At 37.6% G+C, this 20691-nt stretch overlaps 1 protein-coding gene across 1 annotated transcript in view; it reads left to right on the top strand.

The window, feature by feature from the left end:
* The first annotated feature begins 1571 nt into the window (after positions 1-1571).
* LOC140229065 (anthrax toxin receptor 1-like) overlaps positions 1572-20691 on the top strand; it is a 44291-nt gene continuing 25171 nt past the window's right edge. The window contains exon 1 of the mRNA XM_072309323.1: positions 1572-1994. Coding sequence (XP_072165424.1) covers positions 1765-1994 — 230 coding nt within the window. The 5' untranslated portion in view covers positions 1572-1764. The remainder of the gene's footprint in view (positions 1995-20691) is intronic.

Below are 20691 nucleotides of genomic sequence, written 5' to 3'. Positions count from 1 at the left end.
CATGAAGATCATGAACAATATTTCACACCTTCCTGAAAACGAGGAACAAAACGAAGACACGTTCTTCTGTGATATTTCCATATCTATCAAAAGCCTTTTTTTTATGGCCTCCAATGTGCTTTTGTGTTTTTGTTTCTTTTCTCAGGGTCACTTGTTTTATGCCTTTTAAAAGTCGCGTGAATTTACATAAACAATATGGTCATTCGAATATTGTTCGTCAAGAAAAATTACAAACGTTTACTCCTAAGCATCTCTGCGTATGCTAAGGGTTTCGAACACAGGGTATATTTACTCATTATGACACAAAGTGTAAACATTATTATTTTTCTAACAGTTTACCACCAAGGTGTATCGTGTAATTTTTGTTGATGTCTGATTCTGAAATTACCATTATGTAAAGATATTGCTAATAACAGTAGAATCTCTGTTTGTTTGTTTTTTTTAGCTTCCCCGCCATTTTCAACATAATTTAGTAAATATCATGCATCTTGGCTTCTAAATCTCTTGTGCGTTTATATTATATCTAGATAATATATACATGAAATATGCTTGTTTCTTCATGCATATGATTGTATACTTAAATTCTTTGTTAAAAAATGAAAATGAATAAATGAAATGAAATTAAATTAAATGAATGATATCAATGATGATAATGTTATGAGGTCACTGACGAAACTGTCCATTATGTTTACCTTGTTTGTAAACAACAAGAACAACAAGAACAATAAAATAACCAGCAAGTATATGCCAACGAACACTAAATCGCCAGAATACATTATCATGTACACACACACACACACACACACACACAAAAAAAAAAAATGTTTCTTGTCGATTTCACATCATGCACACCTTTAGCACACGCGTCCCTCTACGAAGCAGAGTTTGTGCCTATGATGTGGGAATGATTTCTCAAAACTTAAGTGCAAGCTTTTGGAGAAAAAACAAACAAACCATCCCATTCTCTTATAAGTACCCGAAATAATGAAATAATTAGCTCAGATAACATTGGTCAAGAAACCAAATGAAATCCTGCTTCTGGACTTTCTGAAATCAAACGACGTATAAAGATAATCTATCAAATTTATAAGGGAGTTTTGACGGACCAAGGAAATGACTTTCGATAATACTAAAGTGTGCGCCAATGCGTCATGCTGTTCTTTTGAGGTAACTCCTTATACGGCGAGGTACGCCATCAATACACACACACACACACACACACACACACACACATAATGTATGTAGTCGGCCAACTCATGTCGATCAGCTGGTTAGGATGGGAGGGGCAAGTTCCCTGTATGGAGTGCACGCACAGCTCTGTTTCCAGTGGTTCTAGCCACAGAACTCTAGTTCTGTGGTTCTAGCTCGCCGATTTTCATTGAATCTCTGCTCACATTGGTGGCGCTCTTCATTCCTGAACGACTAGATCAAGGTTTTCGTCAGCACTTGGTTAAAAAGGATCCCGACATACAGCGTACTGAAGTAAGTCGTGCAGAGTTGACGAGGACTGCATGTCGGTCGGTATCGGCAACGTGTGGCCACGCGAACTGTCAAACGGGAAAGTAGGATAAACAGCCGAGAGTTGTCGCATACCAGACGCCGACCTTTCTGCAGACTCCCATAGAAACCGGGATTCAATTTAATGAGGACCGACTTTGCACAGAAGAAACATTTCCCAGCCTTTCCTGGCTATTGGCCTTAAATACACAAAACAGGAGCGTATGTTCAGCTGCGTTGGAAATTTTTGTTTGAGCGATTGGAACAATGTTTTCAACCGGTTGTATGTTTTGCGTGGGAGCTTTTCTCCTCCTCTGGCCGTCTGGTACCTTTTCGGTGCCTTGGAGCCGAGAAGACGGCGATCTGTTCTGGAAGCAAGATGGCGGGAGGGAGGTCCTCCTTGAGAGGCACCCGAGAGCTGGAGGTCCAGGGGGAGGAGAAGTGATACAGAGGACCAAATGCAGCGGAGGGTTCGACATCTACTTCGTCCTGGACAGGTAAGTTTGTGGACGGCTGGCTTGTCAATAACTTTAGACCTTATCATCCGTAGAGGGTTTGGCGTTTAATACTATACCACCACTCATACGGAAGGTGAAAATGTCAGATAATCTCGAAGAACAGGACATTCATAGGCAGATTGAAGGCAGATTGTAATAAAGCGTCCTTAAGAAACCCGACTGGTGTAAACATGATAGAGTCATATTACGATATTAACTGGTGTGGAATGACGATAATGATGAAACCAATATCGACTTAATATATCATCCATATATATTCACATTGAAGCCAGTGGAAAGTTACCATGATCTTTAGGACACTCCTATCATCACTACAAAATCTCGAAAATGTTAGATTATTACGATGATGGCCGGTGATAGTATCGAAAGTGAGAATCGATACTTTGTGTGCTCCGTCCTTTACAAATATTTCATCGCACGCCCATGACCAGTGATTATCATTTCAAGAAAGTGTTGCCTGCAGAATACCACTATCACTCACGGATAACTCTGCAGAGAAGTTTCATGGTCATTACTTAGCTAGTATCCTTGATCAATCAGTACGTAGTATTCATTTCGGAGAGAAAAATCGCTCTTGTGGCTTTCCTTGGACTTAGACTGTCAACCTTGTTAATAAAGGGTACCTGGAATTGAATACTAAATTCATGCATAATTGAATTTTAATACAATCGTCACAACCCACTTGCAATGTAGGTTTTGATTCTTGCATGAATTTCTGGCACAAGGAGTTGCGTTGCGACAATGCATTGGCCGAAGTAAAAATATAAAAGCAGTGTCCCCACTGAAGGAAATAACTCACGAAACAACTTTCTCATAGGGATAGTAGGATATGGGGCAACAGATATCGTTCTCCTCTTCTGTTGTGGCCCGGGAAGGGGGGGGGGGGAAGGGGATAACATAACCTACTTCATCTCCGGTTCTGAAAAATTGACTCGCCTCTAAAAAAGAATCGCGCGATGCATTTCGGACTGCTCTTCAGAAGTTATTGTTTTATTTTGGATAGTATAGAATCGAGGATTGAATGCCCGGTGAGATATAAACGCCTGTGTGTGTTTTGTACATATTGTATAATATTAATTATGATCAATATAAAGCTCAATATGCATCCCTGTACTTCAAAATTATTCACTAGTCGCATAGATAAAGCTGTGATGTTTAATGATTACAGAACCGTCATCGTTCTTATTTTCGTCACTATAATTTTGTTTTTCATTATGATAATTAAAACAATTGCTACTTTGAGTATTGTTATTGTTGTCGTTTTGATCTTAATAATTATTATAATTGAATCCCGAAACACCCATGAGTCAATCCATAATCAGACATTGTCACAATTGCAACCACCTGCCTTTTGCATTACCACGTGGATCAGTTTCGAGTAATTCAATCATGTCTGACGAGTACAGACAACTTTGCCTGACGTATAAAGGGAGAACCAGGCCCACACACGGTCGGCTGTCAATGCCGTAAGCATATCTGCTGTAGAATCATTGCTTTACTCATCGCGTGCAGATGAGAAACGCATGTGTGAACCTGACACTATATATAGGAAAACGATTATTTGATTACTGTTGGGATCATATGGAATTTTTATTCGGATCTGTCCTTTTTTATAAGAAAATAAAAATAGTGACGATATCTACTCTGTAATAACCAACCTGTGCTCGGCAAAAATTATGATGATTACTCCGTAGAAAGTTGGGGGCTCTCCTTCCTTGGTGTACTATGCATCGAATTTGTGTGCATATGATTGGAAAAATACGTGTGCAGTACATCAAAGCTTGTGTCATCAAAATAGGAAATGGGTCGTTAGTGGAAGAATGATACTTTCGCAACAGATTATTCTGCATTATGATTATTGATATAAACATAACATCTGTCATGACATCTGCTCACGTTTGTTCTTTAAATCATACCCTAATGTGTATTCAATTTTTATGCCTTTTTCACCCATTCCCGCAGTTAAAAGAAAGAGAAAAAAATGTTAGGATTCATAAGGATTCATAGGATTCCTACGAGCCTCCACTTCCTTCGTCCTTCTAACTTGGTATTAATTTATACGAAGCGTATGTCATCGTGAAGGACGGCGGCAGCGGATCCCACGATCCAGAACAGTATTTTTCTATTCCGTTTACCTCAAATTGATCAAAAAGTGGGAGGGATACAAAATGTGAAAGCGTTTATCAGTTTGTTAAAGTGCACATTATCAACTCATATTAGTGCACATTATCAACTCATCGCTTACAACTAGCCGTGTGCCAAATAGTATGAAAATTGCGAAAGTAATTCCTATTTATAAGAAAGGGGAGAAGGATGATGTCAATAACTATAGACCCATCTCTTTATTATCTTCTATTTCTAAGATTCTCGAAAGAATAGTTTACATCAGGACAGTACGTTTTCTTAAAACCTGCGACATATTTTCAAACATTCAATTTGGATTCAGGGAAAATCACAGCACAACACACGCACTACTCGCCCTCATCGACAAAGTCACACTCGATTCTTTTTCACACACAATAGGTATCTTCCTGGACTTCTCCAAGGCCTTTGACACGATTAACCATGGAATACTTCTCTCCAAATTATCCCATTATGGCATACGTGGAAAGGCCTTGGAGTGGTTCACGAGTTACCTATCAAAAAGATCCCAATTTGTACATGTCAACGACTTTGACTCTCAAAATAAAACAATTACATGTTGCGGTTCCACAAGGAAGTTTACTAGGCCCACTGTTCTTCATAATTTATATCAATGATTTTCATAGATCCTCGGAGAAACTATCACTTATATTATTCGCGGATGACTCTAACCTTTTCTTTTCCCACCCTGACCCAAATATCTTAACAAGAACAGTAAATGAAGAATTGAAAAGGTCATACAATGGATACACGCAAATAAATTGTCACTAAATATTCAAAAAACAAAATATATGCTTTTTAGTAACTCTTTAGATAGCCTCCCAGGCAATATAACATTTGATACTACTCCCCTAGAAGTTTCTTCCTTTAAATTTCTTGGTGTTTGTGTTGATAACAAGCTTTCATGGAGGAATCATATTGATAACATATGTAAAATTATTTCACGTAATATTGGCGTAATGAACAGATTAAGATATTATCTTCCTTCATCTGCATTATTAACTCTTTATTCTAGTTTGATACTACCTTATTTAAACTACGGGATCCTTGCTTGGGGTAATACATATCAGATATTACTTGATAAACTTTTTTTATTGCAAAAGAAAGCGCTCAGAATTGTTTTTAATCTACATACCCGAGAACATACAGATGCTTTGTTGTTGTTTTTTACCATAAAATACTAAAAATAAAAGATTTGTATGTGTTTCAACTTGGCCAGTTTATGTTTAATTATAACAGCAACTTTTTACCTAAGATATTTCACGACTCATTTCATCGAAACAGTCATATACATAACTATCCCACGCGACGATCCGACGAATTTCATCTTCCATTAATGAGAACCGCACATGCCCAAAGTACATTTCTTTATACCGGACCCAGACTTTGGAATAATCTAGATAATAGTTTAAAAGATTCCCCCAAATTTGTTACATAAAAAATACAAATTCAGAAAACACATACTCTCTACTTATAATTCTAGATAATATAAATTGTTTTAATTTATGCTTGAGCTTTCACCTGTCCTGATGTCGCAGCACTTGGCGTGTTCTGTATGCAGACCTCTCTTCTTTCTTCTCTCCTCTTCCTTTCCTGTCTTTTGTTCTTCGTAGACTTGTATTGTTACCGTCTTCTCTCCTCTCGGTACTGTCTCGCGTCTTATATGAATTGTGTATGGGTAATTGTGTGTACGTGTGTGTTGTCCTTGCCATATTTTCCCGGTACACGTGGTTCAGTGAACAGTGTCCGGGCATTAGCACTGATATTCTATTTTATTTTTTTTTTTATTTCTTCCGACCTGCGTATCTCAATGTAACTACATGTATATCTTTACAAATGACTCAATTAATCTATATTAAATACAATACATGTAGTTATAAAAAACCCTCGAATAATATATTATTTACTCATTATTTATCTAGCGATCCACGTCCCACAAGCTTTGCTTTTAAGTGGATCACTACAATAACTACAATACATGTAGTTATAAAAAACCCTCGAATAATATATTATTTGCTCATTATTTATCTAGCGATCCACGTCCCACAAGCTTTGCTTTTAAGTGGATCACTATTTTCCATAAACGAATCTATTTTCCGCACGCCCACGAAGTATTTATGCATTGTTCCTCCTAATTATTGTATACACATGTATATATATATATATATATATATATATATATATATATATATATGTTGTTATATAATTTCTCTTGGATACTACATGAATCTTTTGCAAATGTTTGAACAATATTATTTCATGACATGTTACTTTGTACTCTGTTTTGATGGGAAAATTGATTGGAAATAAACTGTGATTGAATTGAACTGAATTGAAAAGTAAATCTTGTTTCACTGATGTAATCCATGATTAATGACGATAGTGGCTACAATGGTATTACAGTAGCTTAGCGAAAACAGTATAATGGTCCAGTATAGTAAGAACTTCGATCATGATGGCTGAATTTCAGTGGAAAGGATGTTGTTATGCTCTCGTATCTTCTGTGATTTTGTTTCTATACAGAGTATTATATTATGGAAGGACGTACATTTTGCGTCCTTCTACAGTTATCCCTTTTTAAGTCACTTGTTCCATACTGGCGTTCTTTGCTGTGTGCTTAATCGATGGATAAACCTCTGACGCTATTGTATATACAATAACATGAAGCGACACTTGCAAGATCCGGTCAGATTACGGTCAAGAAACCGTGGTGACTTTATAAATCGGAAGGAGGGGGTTAATGCCTCTTCTAGCCATAAGACCCATACATTGCACTATTTATTCATTTGCCAGTGACATGGTATAAAATAGGGCCTAAATGTACTAAAAAGTGTGTGTGAATTGGCATGGAGATAGAATATGACCAAGGAGGTAGTACCGGACTACCTCCTAACTTGGTATGACCATGGAGGTTTTGTCTAGACTCAGGCTGCTATCGAATCTCAGTGGATTTGAGAGAACAGCTGACAAATTAAGTCGAGGGATTTCCTATTCTGTAGACATGAACGCTCCTGTTATACTTAGGCCCTATACGCGAGTGAGCTTCAAATCTATAATCTGCTCTCATGATTGCTAGAGTTGCAGGTATAGGCCTATAGCTGAACCGACAATTAGACAATAGGCCTACATTATGAATGAAGCAATCAAGTGTATCAATGCATGTGTGAGTGAATGGATAGGTAAATATATTAACAAATGAAGGCAGGTTAAGTCACGGAAGAGAAATGAAAATTCACACCCATGCATTCCATTTTCCAGTGCAATATTAATGTAAAGAGGACTTAATTATTCAGTGTATAGATGTGCTTCATGAACATGTCGATAATCTTCTGGTACAAAATCATGTGAAGGAAGCTATAAAGTAAACAAATAAACGAGGTTACAGAGTAAGGGACGAAAACTGTGTCCTTTCATAACAAAAAAGATAGATCATTAATACGTGACACAACGGAGAGTTCTACATAATGTGGTCATAGGCTATCAAAATGAGATGGAAACGGATTATTTTGTTTGGAAAAGGGTCAACAGAGTGTTAATGAAACAGAGGAAATCAGTCGGGCGCAAAGTGACACTGTTTCCGGAGAGAGGGATATGACATATGCGTTATCTGTAGCATTGTAGCTCTTAATAGTCACGGTTTTGACATCCCCAACTGCCAACCAGAGTTGTTACTGAAACAGAAGAAATAAGTTTGTTTGCTATCCAAAACGACACAAGGAATTGGCATCATGTCGACGTTACACAACCCTAACCAGCTTTACAGACTGAGAGGGTGATCAAAACTTACCTTTCAGTAGAGCTTTTAATTTTTTAAGTGGACCTGTTAAACAACCGCCAGCTTTTTATGATTCTCCGGGTATACCACTCTCACTCTCATAAACCGCGTGAATTGTTTAGTCTCAGTCATTCATTTTTTTTAATGTGTGCGCCGTCCAGCCGCTTTTAGAGAAAGGGCTACCTTTTTAATACCTTGACGTTTCTCTAATCCATGGAGCTTCAGCGTAGCTCTATGATTTATCAAGTAAATGTTGCAATTCAAATATGTGCGTGTGCTGACGGGGTTCAACCTCACATCCCGCGTGTGAGGAGCTTGTGTTCAAAGCTCTTTGCTTTAACCCTATTGGCTTGTGTGCAATCACATGCGTTTCTTTTTCTTTCTCTTCTTTTATGCGTGCCCAGACCAAATCTCTTTGGTCCAGACCCATGTGTTCCTTTACCCATCTCTTAAGTCTTCCATTTTGTTTACCATGAAACTGTATGCCATATTTTCCTTGTGTACCTTCAAAGATCAATCAGCCGTATGATTTTAGTAATTAAAGATAGTAAAGACCGAAATCAAAATACTTTTAGTAAACGTCGTAAGACCAAGGAGGTACTAGGCTCGCCTAGTACCTCCTTGGTAAGACACGCAGTTCGATATTGAAGCGTAAAGGAGTTAAAGCTATCCGTGCGATGAGTCAATCTTGATATATTTGATATACCTTCCCCTGTTTTTGGCAAGAGGGATTTCCTTCCAGTAAAAAAAAAAACCCCTCAGGACAATGCTACTTGAAATAAAAGAAAGTTACAATGCATTGCGGTCGCTATTCCGTGATGACAAAGTTGAGGATCCTTAAAGGAAGAAGTAAGATAGCAACAAAACTGAACGACGATCCATGACTTGAAGGCTGAATATTACTGGTTTTCACCAAGGCTACGTTTTAGTCCCCCCTTTAAGGGGTCCCTCTTCTAGTCATCACACTCCATCCCAGGGTAAAACCTGCGATGGGATGTTGATTGTTGGCAGTCGCAGACGGGGGCATGACCTCCTGTCCACCAATAGCTTGTTGCCATGACAACCACTCGCTCACATCATCAGTTGTACGAACCCCTGTTTCAGTGACTTGGGACGCACAAGGTCATGGAGTTAGATGATAGTCAACTAATGCTTAATTATCTTGTGTTTGCGTTTTCTTCAATATTATTTTATCTCTCATGGGATATAAGAGTTATGTATTTGTCTAACTTTACATTGGATGATAGTCAACTTATGCTTAATTATCTTGTGTTTGCGTTTTCTTCATTTTTTTTTCTCTCTCATGGTATATAAGAGTTATGTGTTTGTCTAACTTTAATTATCTGTATTGACCCCACTCATCCCGAAAATGACATGCTCAGTCGACGTCAGCGTCATTTATCGAATCTGGTTTCATGAATGCAGTATATGCCAAAGGGCGATCAATCCTGAACTTTGTTCCTTGTTAAAAACATTTCTAAAGAGGAATACATGAGGGTGTGTTTTTGGAGGAGATGGGGTATAGGGATCTGGAATCAGCGAAGTGGGGGGGGGGGGGGCTGTGTATGGGGTCTTTTAAAGGGGGATACTATTGATTCCTGATGTGTTGTGAAAATATCCCGTTCGTTTCTGTTCTCTCTTTTTTTTTTTTTTTTGAGTAGCGACTTCTGGTGATGTCTCTTTTTCTTTCTTTTTTTCTGTGGCGCGGAAGTTTGACGCGTGTTGTCATTTCTCGTTCGACTTCGTATTGTCCCTTAGGCCTCCCAAATCACAATTAGATCACGTCCACAGTTCATGTTATTTTTTCCCTCCCGTTATGGTATTATGGTTATGGGGGGTTTCCAGTGATTCACTGAAAATAATCTGCAACGCAGATAAACGAGGGCTTTCTCACTGAGCATTGTTGGGCTGCTAGAGCAAAACGTAGGGGTTACAGCATGTGCTGGAGGGTTTGTTGGGATGAATGGAATTATTCCTTGAAGTTGTTAGTTCGATTTCCCGAAGCACATTTTGACGTGTATAAAAGGACGATATTCCTGTGAATCAACAAGCTCGTTGATTCACTGCAGCAAGTTGTGTAAACTTGTAGTTCTATAGCCCATTCCTCCTCCCTTACTTTTCACACATTGTTCACACATGTTTGTTTTTCTACATCTTGGTTTGTGTTACTATAGTAGAGCCTATAAAAGGGCCTCTTTGTTTATGTATACATGTAGGCCTATACGTATATGTATATATATAAAATTATTTATATGTGTATGTATGTGCTGAAATGAAGAAATTGGTAATGCATTTATGGCCAATAAAGAATGAGTTTATTCATATATTCATATTCATATGGTAAAATGTTATCAATATATATCATATATACATATATGTATAGATATTCCATTATATGTATATATATATATATATATATATATATATATAAGTGCTTCATCAGTAATTTATGCCACTATTGTATAGCGTTTAGTGAGCTGATATAAGATGTTAGCGAACTTTCAGGTCCTTACATAAACGAAATATGAGTGCAAACGACTGAAAAGTTATATAGAACGTCATGAGAGTTCATATTACTTCGTATTGCCTTATACCTTGCACTTATAAGTGAGTGTTACTTGCACATATACATGGTCAGTGGACTTAATGTACAATAGGCGGAAATATGGAGACGGCTTGTCTAGCTTTGAGATATAGTGACACATTCGTTCTGTTTTGAGGGATGACAGCATAAACCACAATAACCGCAACGACAAATGCAGAAATTGATAATCATGCTTATTGTCATTTTATTATGGCTTCAAGGAATGTACCGCGTGTATCATACATTCAACATTTGTCTATGTATTGAGAAGTCTTCTGTATTTTATACAAAATGAAGACCTGTGACAACCTTGTCAGTTTTGAACCGCTTTCGAGATAGAAGACTATCATGTTAGGCTCGACACTAAAATGCATAAACCCAGTATCCTTTGGATGATAACATCACGAGCGTCATCAAAGTGCAATTTTGCGATTACATTTCTAAATGTTCTCTTTGTTTCAGGGATCAGGAATCTAAATTGTATTATATTACTCTAGAAGCGGATTCAAGAGGAAATGCTTTCTATCATGTTGAAAAAAAAAATCTTCACTTTCTTGTGGATTTGCAAAGGGAAAATGGATATAGAAAGTCGTGAAGAAATTAAACAACAACAAGAGCAACAACGTGAACGACCCAATTCAGCATTGCGTGCAGACTTGCATGGTATCATTTTGGTAGGGCTTCCCCGTAGACGGTGGTACCCTGAGTCCTGAGACCATGGGTCACGAAATAGCAGACGATGTGTCTGAAATCATCAAGGGCTTGTCTGAACCCGCTCGCCGGAAGTCAGCTGAGCTATCGTGGTACCCGAAACGATGAGTTAGCTTCCTTCCAGGTTCCTTCCATCACTTCCGGTTGAAAGGTACCTTTTTCTGGTTGATCTCTGATGGTAGTACTACCCCACTTCAGACTATGTGTTGGGCACATGCCATCAGTCGACTGTTTGGTAACATAAGTTCTGAAAATATGTGAATGCATGTGAGATTAAATGACAAAAAAGTGTTGTAGAAGGATATCCAATACGCATTGCCAAAAGGCCTGTGAACATCCTCGTGATGATTGCAAAGATGTGAAAAGTTGGAATAAATGTATTGATAGGCCTAGAATTTTACGATGTAATTACGGAACTTTCGCGATACACCGTAAAATTCTCAACAAAATCAACCTCTACAATATTTTTACCTTATGAATGTACATTCGTAAAATTATAGTTGTACAACTATTTTTTTTTTCAGGATGGCGGAGAGAAGAAGCAGATTGCATAAATCGCGCACATAAGGTATTTTCTCTTTAATAATATTGTCCCTCCACAGGTTATGTGAGAGATTCTCCTTAAGAAACGACAATGAATGTGTAACGCACCGACACTGTGGCATTGACAGTGGCAGTAACGTACGATGTATGTAAAAATGTTCGCTTAGTATCAACCGATGCATCTACTGCATACATATCATTATTTGATATAGATAATAATTGATCAGTGAGGAAATTTGTGGTTGGATGAAATGACAAAGGATATGAATAACTGCGTGAAGGTAAGAGTTAGTCAGTCACTACAGATATGAATTGTTTAAACCAATGACATGACTCCAAGAAAACCGATGACTCTTCACAGGGGGCTGGGATTGACTTTCAGACGATCATTGCAACTGACTTTATCAATCATTTAGCCTACAGCTGACGTGATTAATCATTAAAACCGAATAAACAAATTATGCTTACGATTTATCCCGTCATTCAGAATTCCGAGTGAAGATTAGAAGATTACTGGTGAAGACTTGCACATACTGGGTATTTCATCCACTTTCCACTAAATAATATCCTGTGAATGAAAACAACGTATACTAAATTCATTCATACTCAGATTGTACTTGACAACATGAAATTCAGTGCAAGGTCTTTTTGTTCTCTGTAATGCATAATCGTTCGTGTTATAAAAAAAAAACACTTCTGTTAACGTGTTGTTGTTTAAACGATGTCATAGCAGAAACAAAAACTTAATTTCTGTCACATTGACACGAAGGTTAATCTTCTGAAAGACCCCCCCCCCAAAAAAAAAAAAAAAAAAAAAACCAACCAAAAAACAAAACCAAAAAACAAAACCCAAACAAACAAACCCAACAACAACCAAACGAAAAACCCAAAGGTAATGGACATTGTCATATATCACTATAAGCTACAGGATGGATGACACATGCTAAGGAGGAAGAGAGTTCGGAAGTTAGCTGTGGTCGTAACAAAACAATGCCAACAAGAGAAAAGATTTAAATCAAAACTCCCACTAACAATTACATAATTTTGGTATATCATGTATATGAATTTGAGATTAAAGGAATACGATATACAGAATAATCATATGCATGATATATTGTAGCTGCAAATCATGCAAGATTTACTTTGCGATTCTCTTGATATACAGGAAAGATGTCATCTGTATGGAATATAGAGCATTTTTGTTCATAAGAAATTGATAACTCTAGTGACCTACCAAAAACTGAACCCAAAGGGGACGTCCTCACCAGAGCGGCTGCCTTAAAATTTTCGTTTGAATAGATTGCATTGTCTGCATTGTGGTTGTATCGTCTTTTCAAGTGTTATGTGTCTTCCACTAACATTATCCCTGATGAGGATGACGTTTCAACGTTTTATATATAAGGTTATGACAAGTTTTAAAGCACAATGCAATTGTATTATCATAGGCGATTAAACCAATTTACTGATGTGACCGTTGCAATTTAGATGCATGCAGAATGAATTGAATTGAATTCGTACTATATTGTGTTTGCGAAATTTAAGCTTGTGAGAAAAGTGATAACATAACATCAGTGTTATAACACAATGAGACAATGAGACTGTGACATGGCTGGTCCTTGATCGCCAAATGATTCTGCTATGCTTTAGTCAAGACACCAGCAGTGCCTATTAGCAGACTGAAGACAGCCATAACACAAATTCTCCGGAACATTGGGTCCTTTGTTTTCTTTATATAAACTGCACATAGTAGATAATGTGTGGAGCTAGACACCATAATTCCTTCCTTATAAGCACAAATGATGCATCGTCATGAGGAAAGAAATATGAAAATGCCCGGAAAATGAGCCAAAATGCTGACACCAGCTGGAGGATTTAGAACGACGCTGTCATCATCTCGGTTGCCATGCCAACGGCACGAGTCATCATGCAGTGTGGATTTCGTACTCATTCGTTAAGACAGTGATATGCGCGTTTATATATCAGCGATTCCGGTCCACATGAATGACAATCATAAAAGTTCAAGTTCGAAATCATTCCCGCCTTGTTTTCTAATTATTCGACTCTTTTTTTTTTTCGCCAGACAGATAAAAGCAGATGAACGCAGCAGGTGGCCGTTTCCTCGCAGGCCATTACTCGAATAATGAGACACAAGACAAAACCAAATTTGAAAGAAAGCAAAATAAACTAAAAAAGAACCCCAAACCTATAAATTAATATTATTGCAATGATTATCACTTAATACGACTTTATCATTTCAATATAATTCTTTGTTTGATTTGATGATAGAAAAACTCGATGTTCAGAGAAAGTATAGGGACCCACAGAAAAGCGATTGGAGGTCCCCCAAAGAAATTCCACAACAATAGAATCGCCAACTACAGAATAAGAAAGGAAAGGACAGGGGAAACACGGTACCAACTGTTACAAGACAAAACAGTGTTCGCAATACAGCGGACATTTTTATTCAAAAAAATACTTCAAGCATTTGGAGTTAGAGAGCATGCCGAGATGGTACAGAAAACTGCAGATTTTTAAAATGCCGAAGATCTGTCCCACAAAGTGCTAGGGATGCTTGTAAAGTGAACGACCTAACATGGAACGGAAGTACTATAGGGCCTAAGTGTTTCAAAGGAAATAAAATCCTTTTTGGTTGGTTTTAGTTTTAATAGGCGTTCAGTGATATTAATTTTGCTAGCGTAGGGAAAGAAGAAAATTAGATATGGAATTATCAAGTGCGCTAACTTCGTGATTATGGCTTATGACACATAAATTGCCAATATAGTTTTCCAAGACACTTAGACACTTCCAAGACACAATAATCATCGACAGTTATTCAGAGAACTATAATGTGCATTGCTTTGTGGTCCTTTCTTTTTAATCTCTCTTTTAAAGATATTTCCTACGAACAAATTGATAGTTTTGAATATTCCGAAATGTATGATTAAGCATATAGATAATGAATATTAAAGCCAAATGCAAATCATGGGGGAAAATACAACCCTGAATATTGGCTAAATAATTGTCCTGTGAGCTGGGCTGCCTGTAATAAATTATCACGTGACAGTGAAGTTACTGCTGGGAGTACTCCCGCTATTGCTTGAAGAATCTGCAGTGTAATGGGAGTATTCTTATTTTGTGTATTTACCATGCAGGCTATACTGAACCCAGTCATTTTGCTTATATTGACATCAAAGTTATACTGTAAAACAGGATTTGGGACATTATTCATCGGCCAAGAAGATCATGGAGTATTCGCGCCCTGATGTTATTGGATCACTACTGCGAGTCCGTGCCTTTAGAGATCGAATTCATGTCGTGAACGAGTTAACCACTGTGGGTGTGATGCTGCTTCTATTTCAGATCAGACGATCCCTTTTTTGCGTTGACCTTAGACCTGAGTAACTTGCCGAAATCTGGAAGTTTTTTCTTATGTGGAAAAAGCGTCCCAGGGGAAGCAAAAGCAAACATCTCGTGTCTACTGCTAGGACTACCGCAGACCGCTTATAGAAAAAAAATCAAGGTTGATATGAATGTGAATGTGGATGTGGAATAGACGAATCGAAAAGTGCGCGTAAGTATACCACTTGTCTTTCATTTTGGTTATTGATGGTCAATTATGTACTGTATTCAAATTGAATTTTGAATTGAAAGCCCAGGTCAAATACTGAACGGTCAAAGTGTCATTAAAATCGAGCAAATGCGAATTTATATGTCACGTGTTTTGGCAAAACTGGTAATATCAGTCGTGTCATTAGGCAAGAAGATGATGTCATGGATACTAGTCCTTACAACCACGGAACTACAACAACACTGCCATCTTATTGGATTTGTAAAAAAAGTGTTTTTTTTTTTTCAGCGAGTCAGCAATGATAGTAACAATTTCAAAGTCATAATTAATTGCGAACTGTATGCAACAATTTAATTTGCTGGATATAATGCCACCTTGTAGCCTGATGTCAAAAAAGAAGGAATATTATTGAGAGTTTGATAGCGAGCGGATGGAAGGCATGTCAAGCGGTAAAACCACCACCTCATTTTCATTCAGTTTGTGACGGAACGATAACCAATATTCTTGAAAATTACGTTTTACTGTAAAATTTAACAAGTATTTTGTCTTTTGTTGATGAGAGCTTTCGCGGCACTGAGACATTGGTTGGCTCTACATTCATCAAATTAAACGTGTAATTAATTTTTGGACTGATACGGGACGCCGTCATCACAATTGTGCAAAAAAATACATGTATTGTAAGATCTACAGTGGAAAAAAAAGGAAAGGGGGGCGGGGTAGAGCGGGATGAAGTATTGATATACTACATTGTACAACCAGGCAAGGGCAAGATTATCATGTGTCCTTTTGCAGCGACTCAACATTCCTCGACACACTTCCCTCGACATGTTTTGGTATCATACATCTTCCAGTCCAGCGCCCTTCCTCACAATAGTGAGACACACAGTCGATGTTTGACCCCCGAACGAGGTCATGCAAGTTCTCATAGCAACAGTCGGAGAACGGGGTTTAAAGGTAGGGAATCCCATAATGAAGAGTTGTATAAATACAGTGGTATGTTGAAGAGAGTATCATTTTAGAAACTCCCATAAAGTATTGAAAGTGGAAGGTAACATTTAGTACATTTTTATTGACCGTTAGATTTTGAATTGAATTTTTTTCGGGGCTCACTGTAAATTCCAGTACATAATACTAGGCTACCTTTGCAGACCCATGCACTGCATGTGTGTCCATCATGTATATTTTGTGAAGAAAGTTCATCAAAACTTACAAACATTTCTATATACATTCTTGCCACACACTCTATATGTTATTACATCAGCTCTTATACTTTTAGATTTGTGTTTATAGATAAAAAATACAGAAGACTGCAACAAAAAGGCTTAAGTGTGGCTGACACACAGAACTACTGAGTAGTTGAGTTTTGTGCATTATTCAAATTGTAGATAACTTTTGACTTCCAAATTTCTCAGCAGTGGCCTAAACAAGTCCCGTGAGGTTCATATTTAATGTTTTGCTGCATTTTGGGAGGTCTGTAAAAGGTATCCCGGAAGAAGCGCTCGAACCGAATAGAATCAAGTAAAAGGAAATGGTAACGAAGAACATAAATCCGTCAACACTGATGACACAAACTCCTTGACAACTATTGACAAAGACGAACACTGCGTAAACAACATTTATTCTTATAAAAATCTTTTCTCACTTTCTCACGAGAATATCTTGACTTTATAGCCTCCAGCGATTGTTTATTATTTTTTCTTCATCACTAGTAGTATTTGTCGGTACAAGAAGGTACCACGGCCAATAGTAATATTATTGATATCGTTATTAGCGCCTTGATCATTATCATTAGCGTAAGTGGTGATGTCATCATCATTCGAAACCATTGGCTGTAGTTATTGTTGGGGTAACTGATAACCTTTTATAATCATTTTGCTGGTAGGTTATCATTCTTTGTTTATTTAAGTTCTTGGTTTGTGCGTGGAATTCCTCATGTCTGTTATTTTTTCGGCAGATTGTTGAACAAAAATGTATGATGTCTGACGCTACAGGAGTAGACAGTTACACCTGGCCAACAGGTTCCTTCGTCTCCAACGAGGTTGCCTAGTACTGTAGTACATGACTGCATGCTCCCTAATTGGTTGTACCAGCTCTAATCGTAAATACGTAAATCGTGGATGCTTTCAGGGTCATTACGTGGCTCCACAGGTGAATGATATCTGATATTTAATCTATGCACAATTTAGTCACTTCTGAGCCAAACTCTCGTTTCCCCTGTATAGTATAGTTATTCATCGATCAATATATGAACCCGTCAGAATAAAACATTATGTCAAGCGGTCACAGATAATTCCCGGGATGATGTCAACTTTATCAGAAAAAACAAAAGAAAAGAAGAGAGAGAGAGAGAGAGAGAGAATGAAATTGTGTCATCGAGTTTGTCAAAACACGTTTCATAACCTTGGTATCATTTTTACCTTTGTTTCTGACGATGTAAACATCTGTTGAACAGACTGTAGTTTGTTGAATAAGGAAACTCAATGCCAATACATATATAAAAGAATGTAACGAAAGTATGTTTGTGCACCCAAGAGATGGGGGGGGGGGGGGGAGGAGGGTGGAACAATTCAGCCACAGTTTTTAGTGAAATCGGGCCAAAAGCAAAAAGTATTGCGACAGTGAGAGTGAGTGAATCATTAACATAACTGTCTTTGTACATTATCGATCAGGTGCATTTGTGACGTACAATGAATTTACAATGAAATTACTCATGTATAGTAATTTGTGCCCTGGAACGGGCCAGATCTTATCAAATATTTTTGCCAAAAGAGCAGGCTTTCGTCATTACTGCAGACAGTGATGTCTAGGATAGACATAAGGTGCCTCCTCTTAAATGTACGTATTTAAGAAAGCTTTAGAGTGTTATGTACAAACGAAATAAAAAATTCTGATCACATGACGTCAGAGTCACATGACCAAAATAGTCATTATGAGACCACATCAGTAAAACCTGTTTGAATGTTAGTATGACTCATTGATTTGTGTTGGCATTTGCTGAGGACACTTGCTGATTTTTTTTTTTTTTATAATAAAATCAACAAAACTCTTTCCACGACGAACTCTCCTGTTACATCATCTTTTGAAGCATCCTTAGTGTTCTTGAAAGGATTTTACGTACGAATTACTAATTAGTTTAGTATTTTGGGACTAAAGGAGGAACTTTACCTCTCTGCTAAGCAAAGTTTCACCCGTAGGTTTAAAGGGTGTGTACAGTTCTGGTCGAGGTGAAGATTTAGCTTTTAACGTTTTGTGAGATATTCAGAAACCACTCTATGAGATGTCGAAGAGCATGCGGTTCTAATGGGTATCAAAAGTTTATTCGATGAAAATCGGTTTTGAAATGGCTGAGACATCCAAAAACAAGGTGAAACAAAGAGATACTAATAAAGTTGGGGCATGTCGCCTTTTATTATTAGCACTTTTTTGGATATGTCAGCCATTTGAAAACCAATTTTCATCAAATAAATGTTGAATCCTTCTCAAAATTACATGCGCTTTCATATTCCATAAGAGGCTTTTCATTATCTCACTTAAGAATGTTCAAAACATGAATCCCTACCTCAACCAGTACTGTACAGTCCCTTTAAAATCATTTTAGTGAGGAGTGAATATTCATTTTGTACGTCAAATCTCTCTTTCCTTACACGGCGAAATGATATTTTGTTCTTGACTATTATTTTCATGGGTGTTTTCACTTCGTGAGTATAATGTCTTTCTGTGGCCTTTAAGAAGACCGTTGACTTCACAGAAGTAATTGACACACTGGATAGAGTCATATAAGTCCAGTTCGTAAGAATCATTACAGAATGTATAAATAGATTAATTACTTTTTGAGATTTCCCGTGTAAATGAGAACACCTTACCTTTAAGGAAGCAGCAGGACTCGGCTGGACGCGAAGGACGTGAGATACGTCTAGGTTGAATCACACCAGGGAGGCACTTCAGACGAAAGGGACAAATCATTCATCATCAAACGAGGCTTTTTAATTTAAACACACACACACACACACACACACACACACACACACACACACACACACACACACACAGACTTTACAAGTTTTCTTTCCTTATTTCAAAGAGACATGTATTTTTTTTCTTTTAATTGAAGATACCAAAAAGATTTCGAAATGCTATGACTGCTGATACTCCCCTTCCCTCTTTTTCCCATGGGGAAAAAAAATTGTAATAATTATTCAGATCAAAAACTTTCGTTATACAGTACTATGTGTAGTACTTGCCTATCGTTTTCAGGCGTATTAAACTAAATGTGGATGTAAACAAAATTTGTCATGCATTCATATCTTTTGTCAAAGACGTTATGAATTTTGTAATTCGAAGTGTTTGAATACAGCTATAATTTGATGCATGATGAACATAAATTTCGATTACACAGAGGTTTTTGACTAGTTACCGAGAGCCCGAGTGGGCAAAAACAGAAAAATCGAAGTTTTTACCGGACGTTGGCGGTCATGTTGCTAATCTCGTGCCTAAAAATAAGCGAGGGGCCTAATCTCGGTGGAAAGCAGAATTTGAATCTGTGTCACGTGAGAGACCGAAATTTGTCTCGAAGAAAAATGAAGTATACGCAGTCCTCATCTGTCCTAAAGCCTAAATCTCCCCTAATGAAGCAATCCCACGACACGAAATCTGCAAGATTGCCGGTCGTCTGTCTTATTAACCCTGTCGTTATCACCGGCAACGTGGTTGCACACAAGACAAAAGTCTTGAGTGAATGATGGTCCCGAATGGGTTAATTGGCTGTGATTGCACCGAATGCATTTGAGGCTCTCTTGTTATAATCGCGTTATCACTTCTCGTTGAGGCCCGTATAACGACACTCCGTGTAATCTTTTTGACTTAATGTGTCTGTGGAAACCAAACAGTTAATGTATTGAAGCATGTTAGCCGCAATGTTCGTCTTTTCTATAGGACCTGGGTACGTTATCCTCTGTGAAATTGTGTTGGGTATGATGTAAAAATATTTTCCTTCGGTTTCATAATAGGCCTATTATTCATCATGTAAAGTGGGAAAGAGACAGGAGTAGCAACAACAACCACAACAGGTGGAATGTCCCAAGACGTTTAATAGCGCATTAATTTTGTCATAAAAAAAGAAGAAGAAGAAGAACGGAGTCCGCATGTCCGCGTGAAATTAAATATTTGTGTGTTTATCTGTAATGGCTTAACTGCTCGGAAAACATTTTCTCAAAAATTTCTCAAAAGTCAATAATATTATCAATTCCCGAGAATTGGTACATGCGTGATATTAAAAGCCTGTGTGTAAATTTGTCTGTCACATTAGGCATAACGGTTTGAACACAAGACAGTGGTGAATGAATCTTTCAGGCAG

Source organism: Diadema setosum, chromosome 5 (genome assembly GCF_964275005.1).
Source record: "Diadema setosum chromosome 5, eeDiaSeto1, whole genome shotgun sequence".
Taxonomy (NCBI): Eukaryota; Metazoa; Echinodermata; class Echinoidea; order Diadematoida; family Diadematidae; genus Diadema; species Diadema setosum.
Note: the sequence above shows the minus strand (reverse complement) of the source record. Positions and strands in the feature narration are given on the sequence as shown.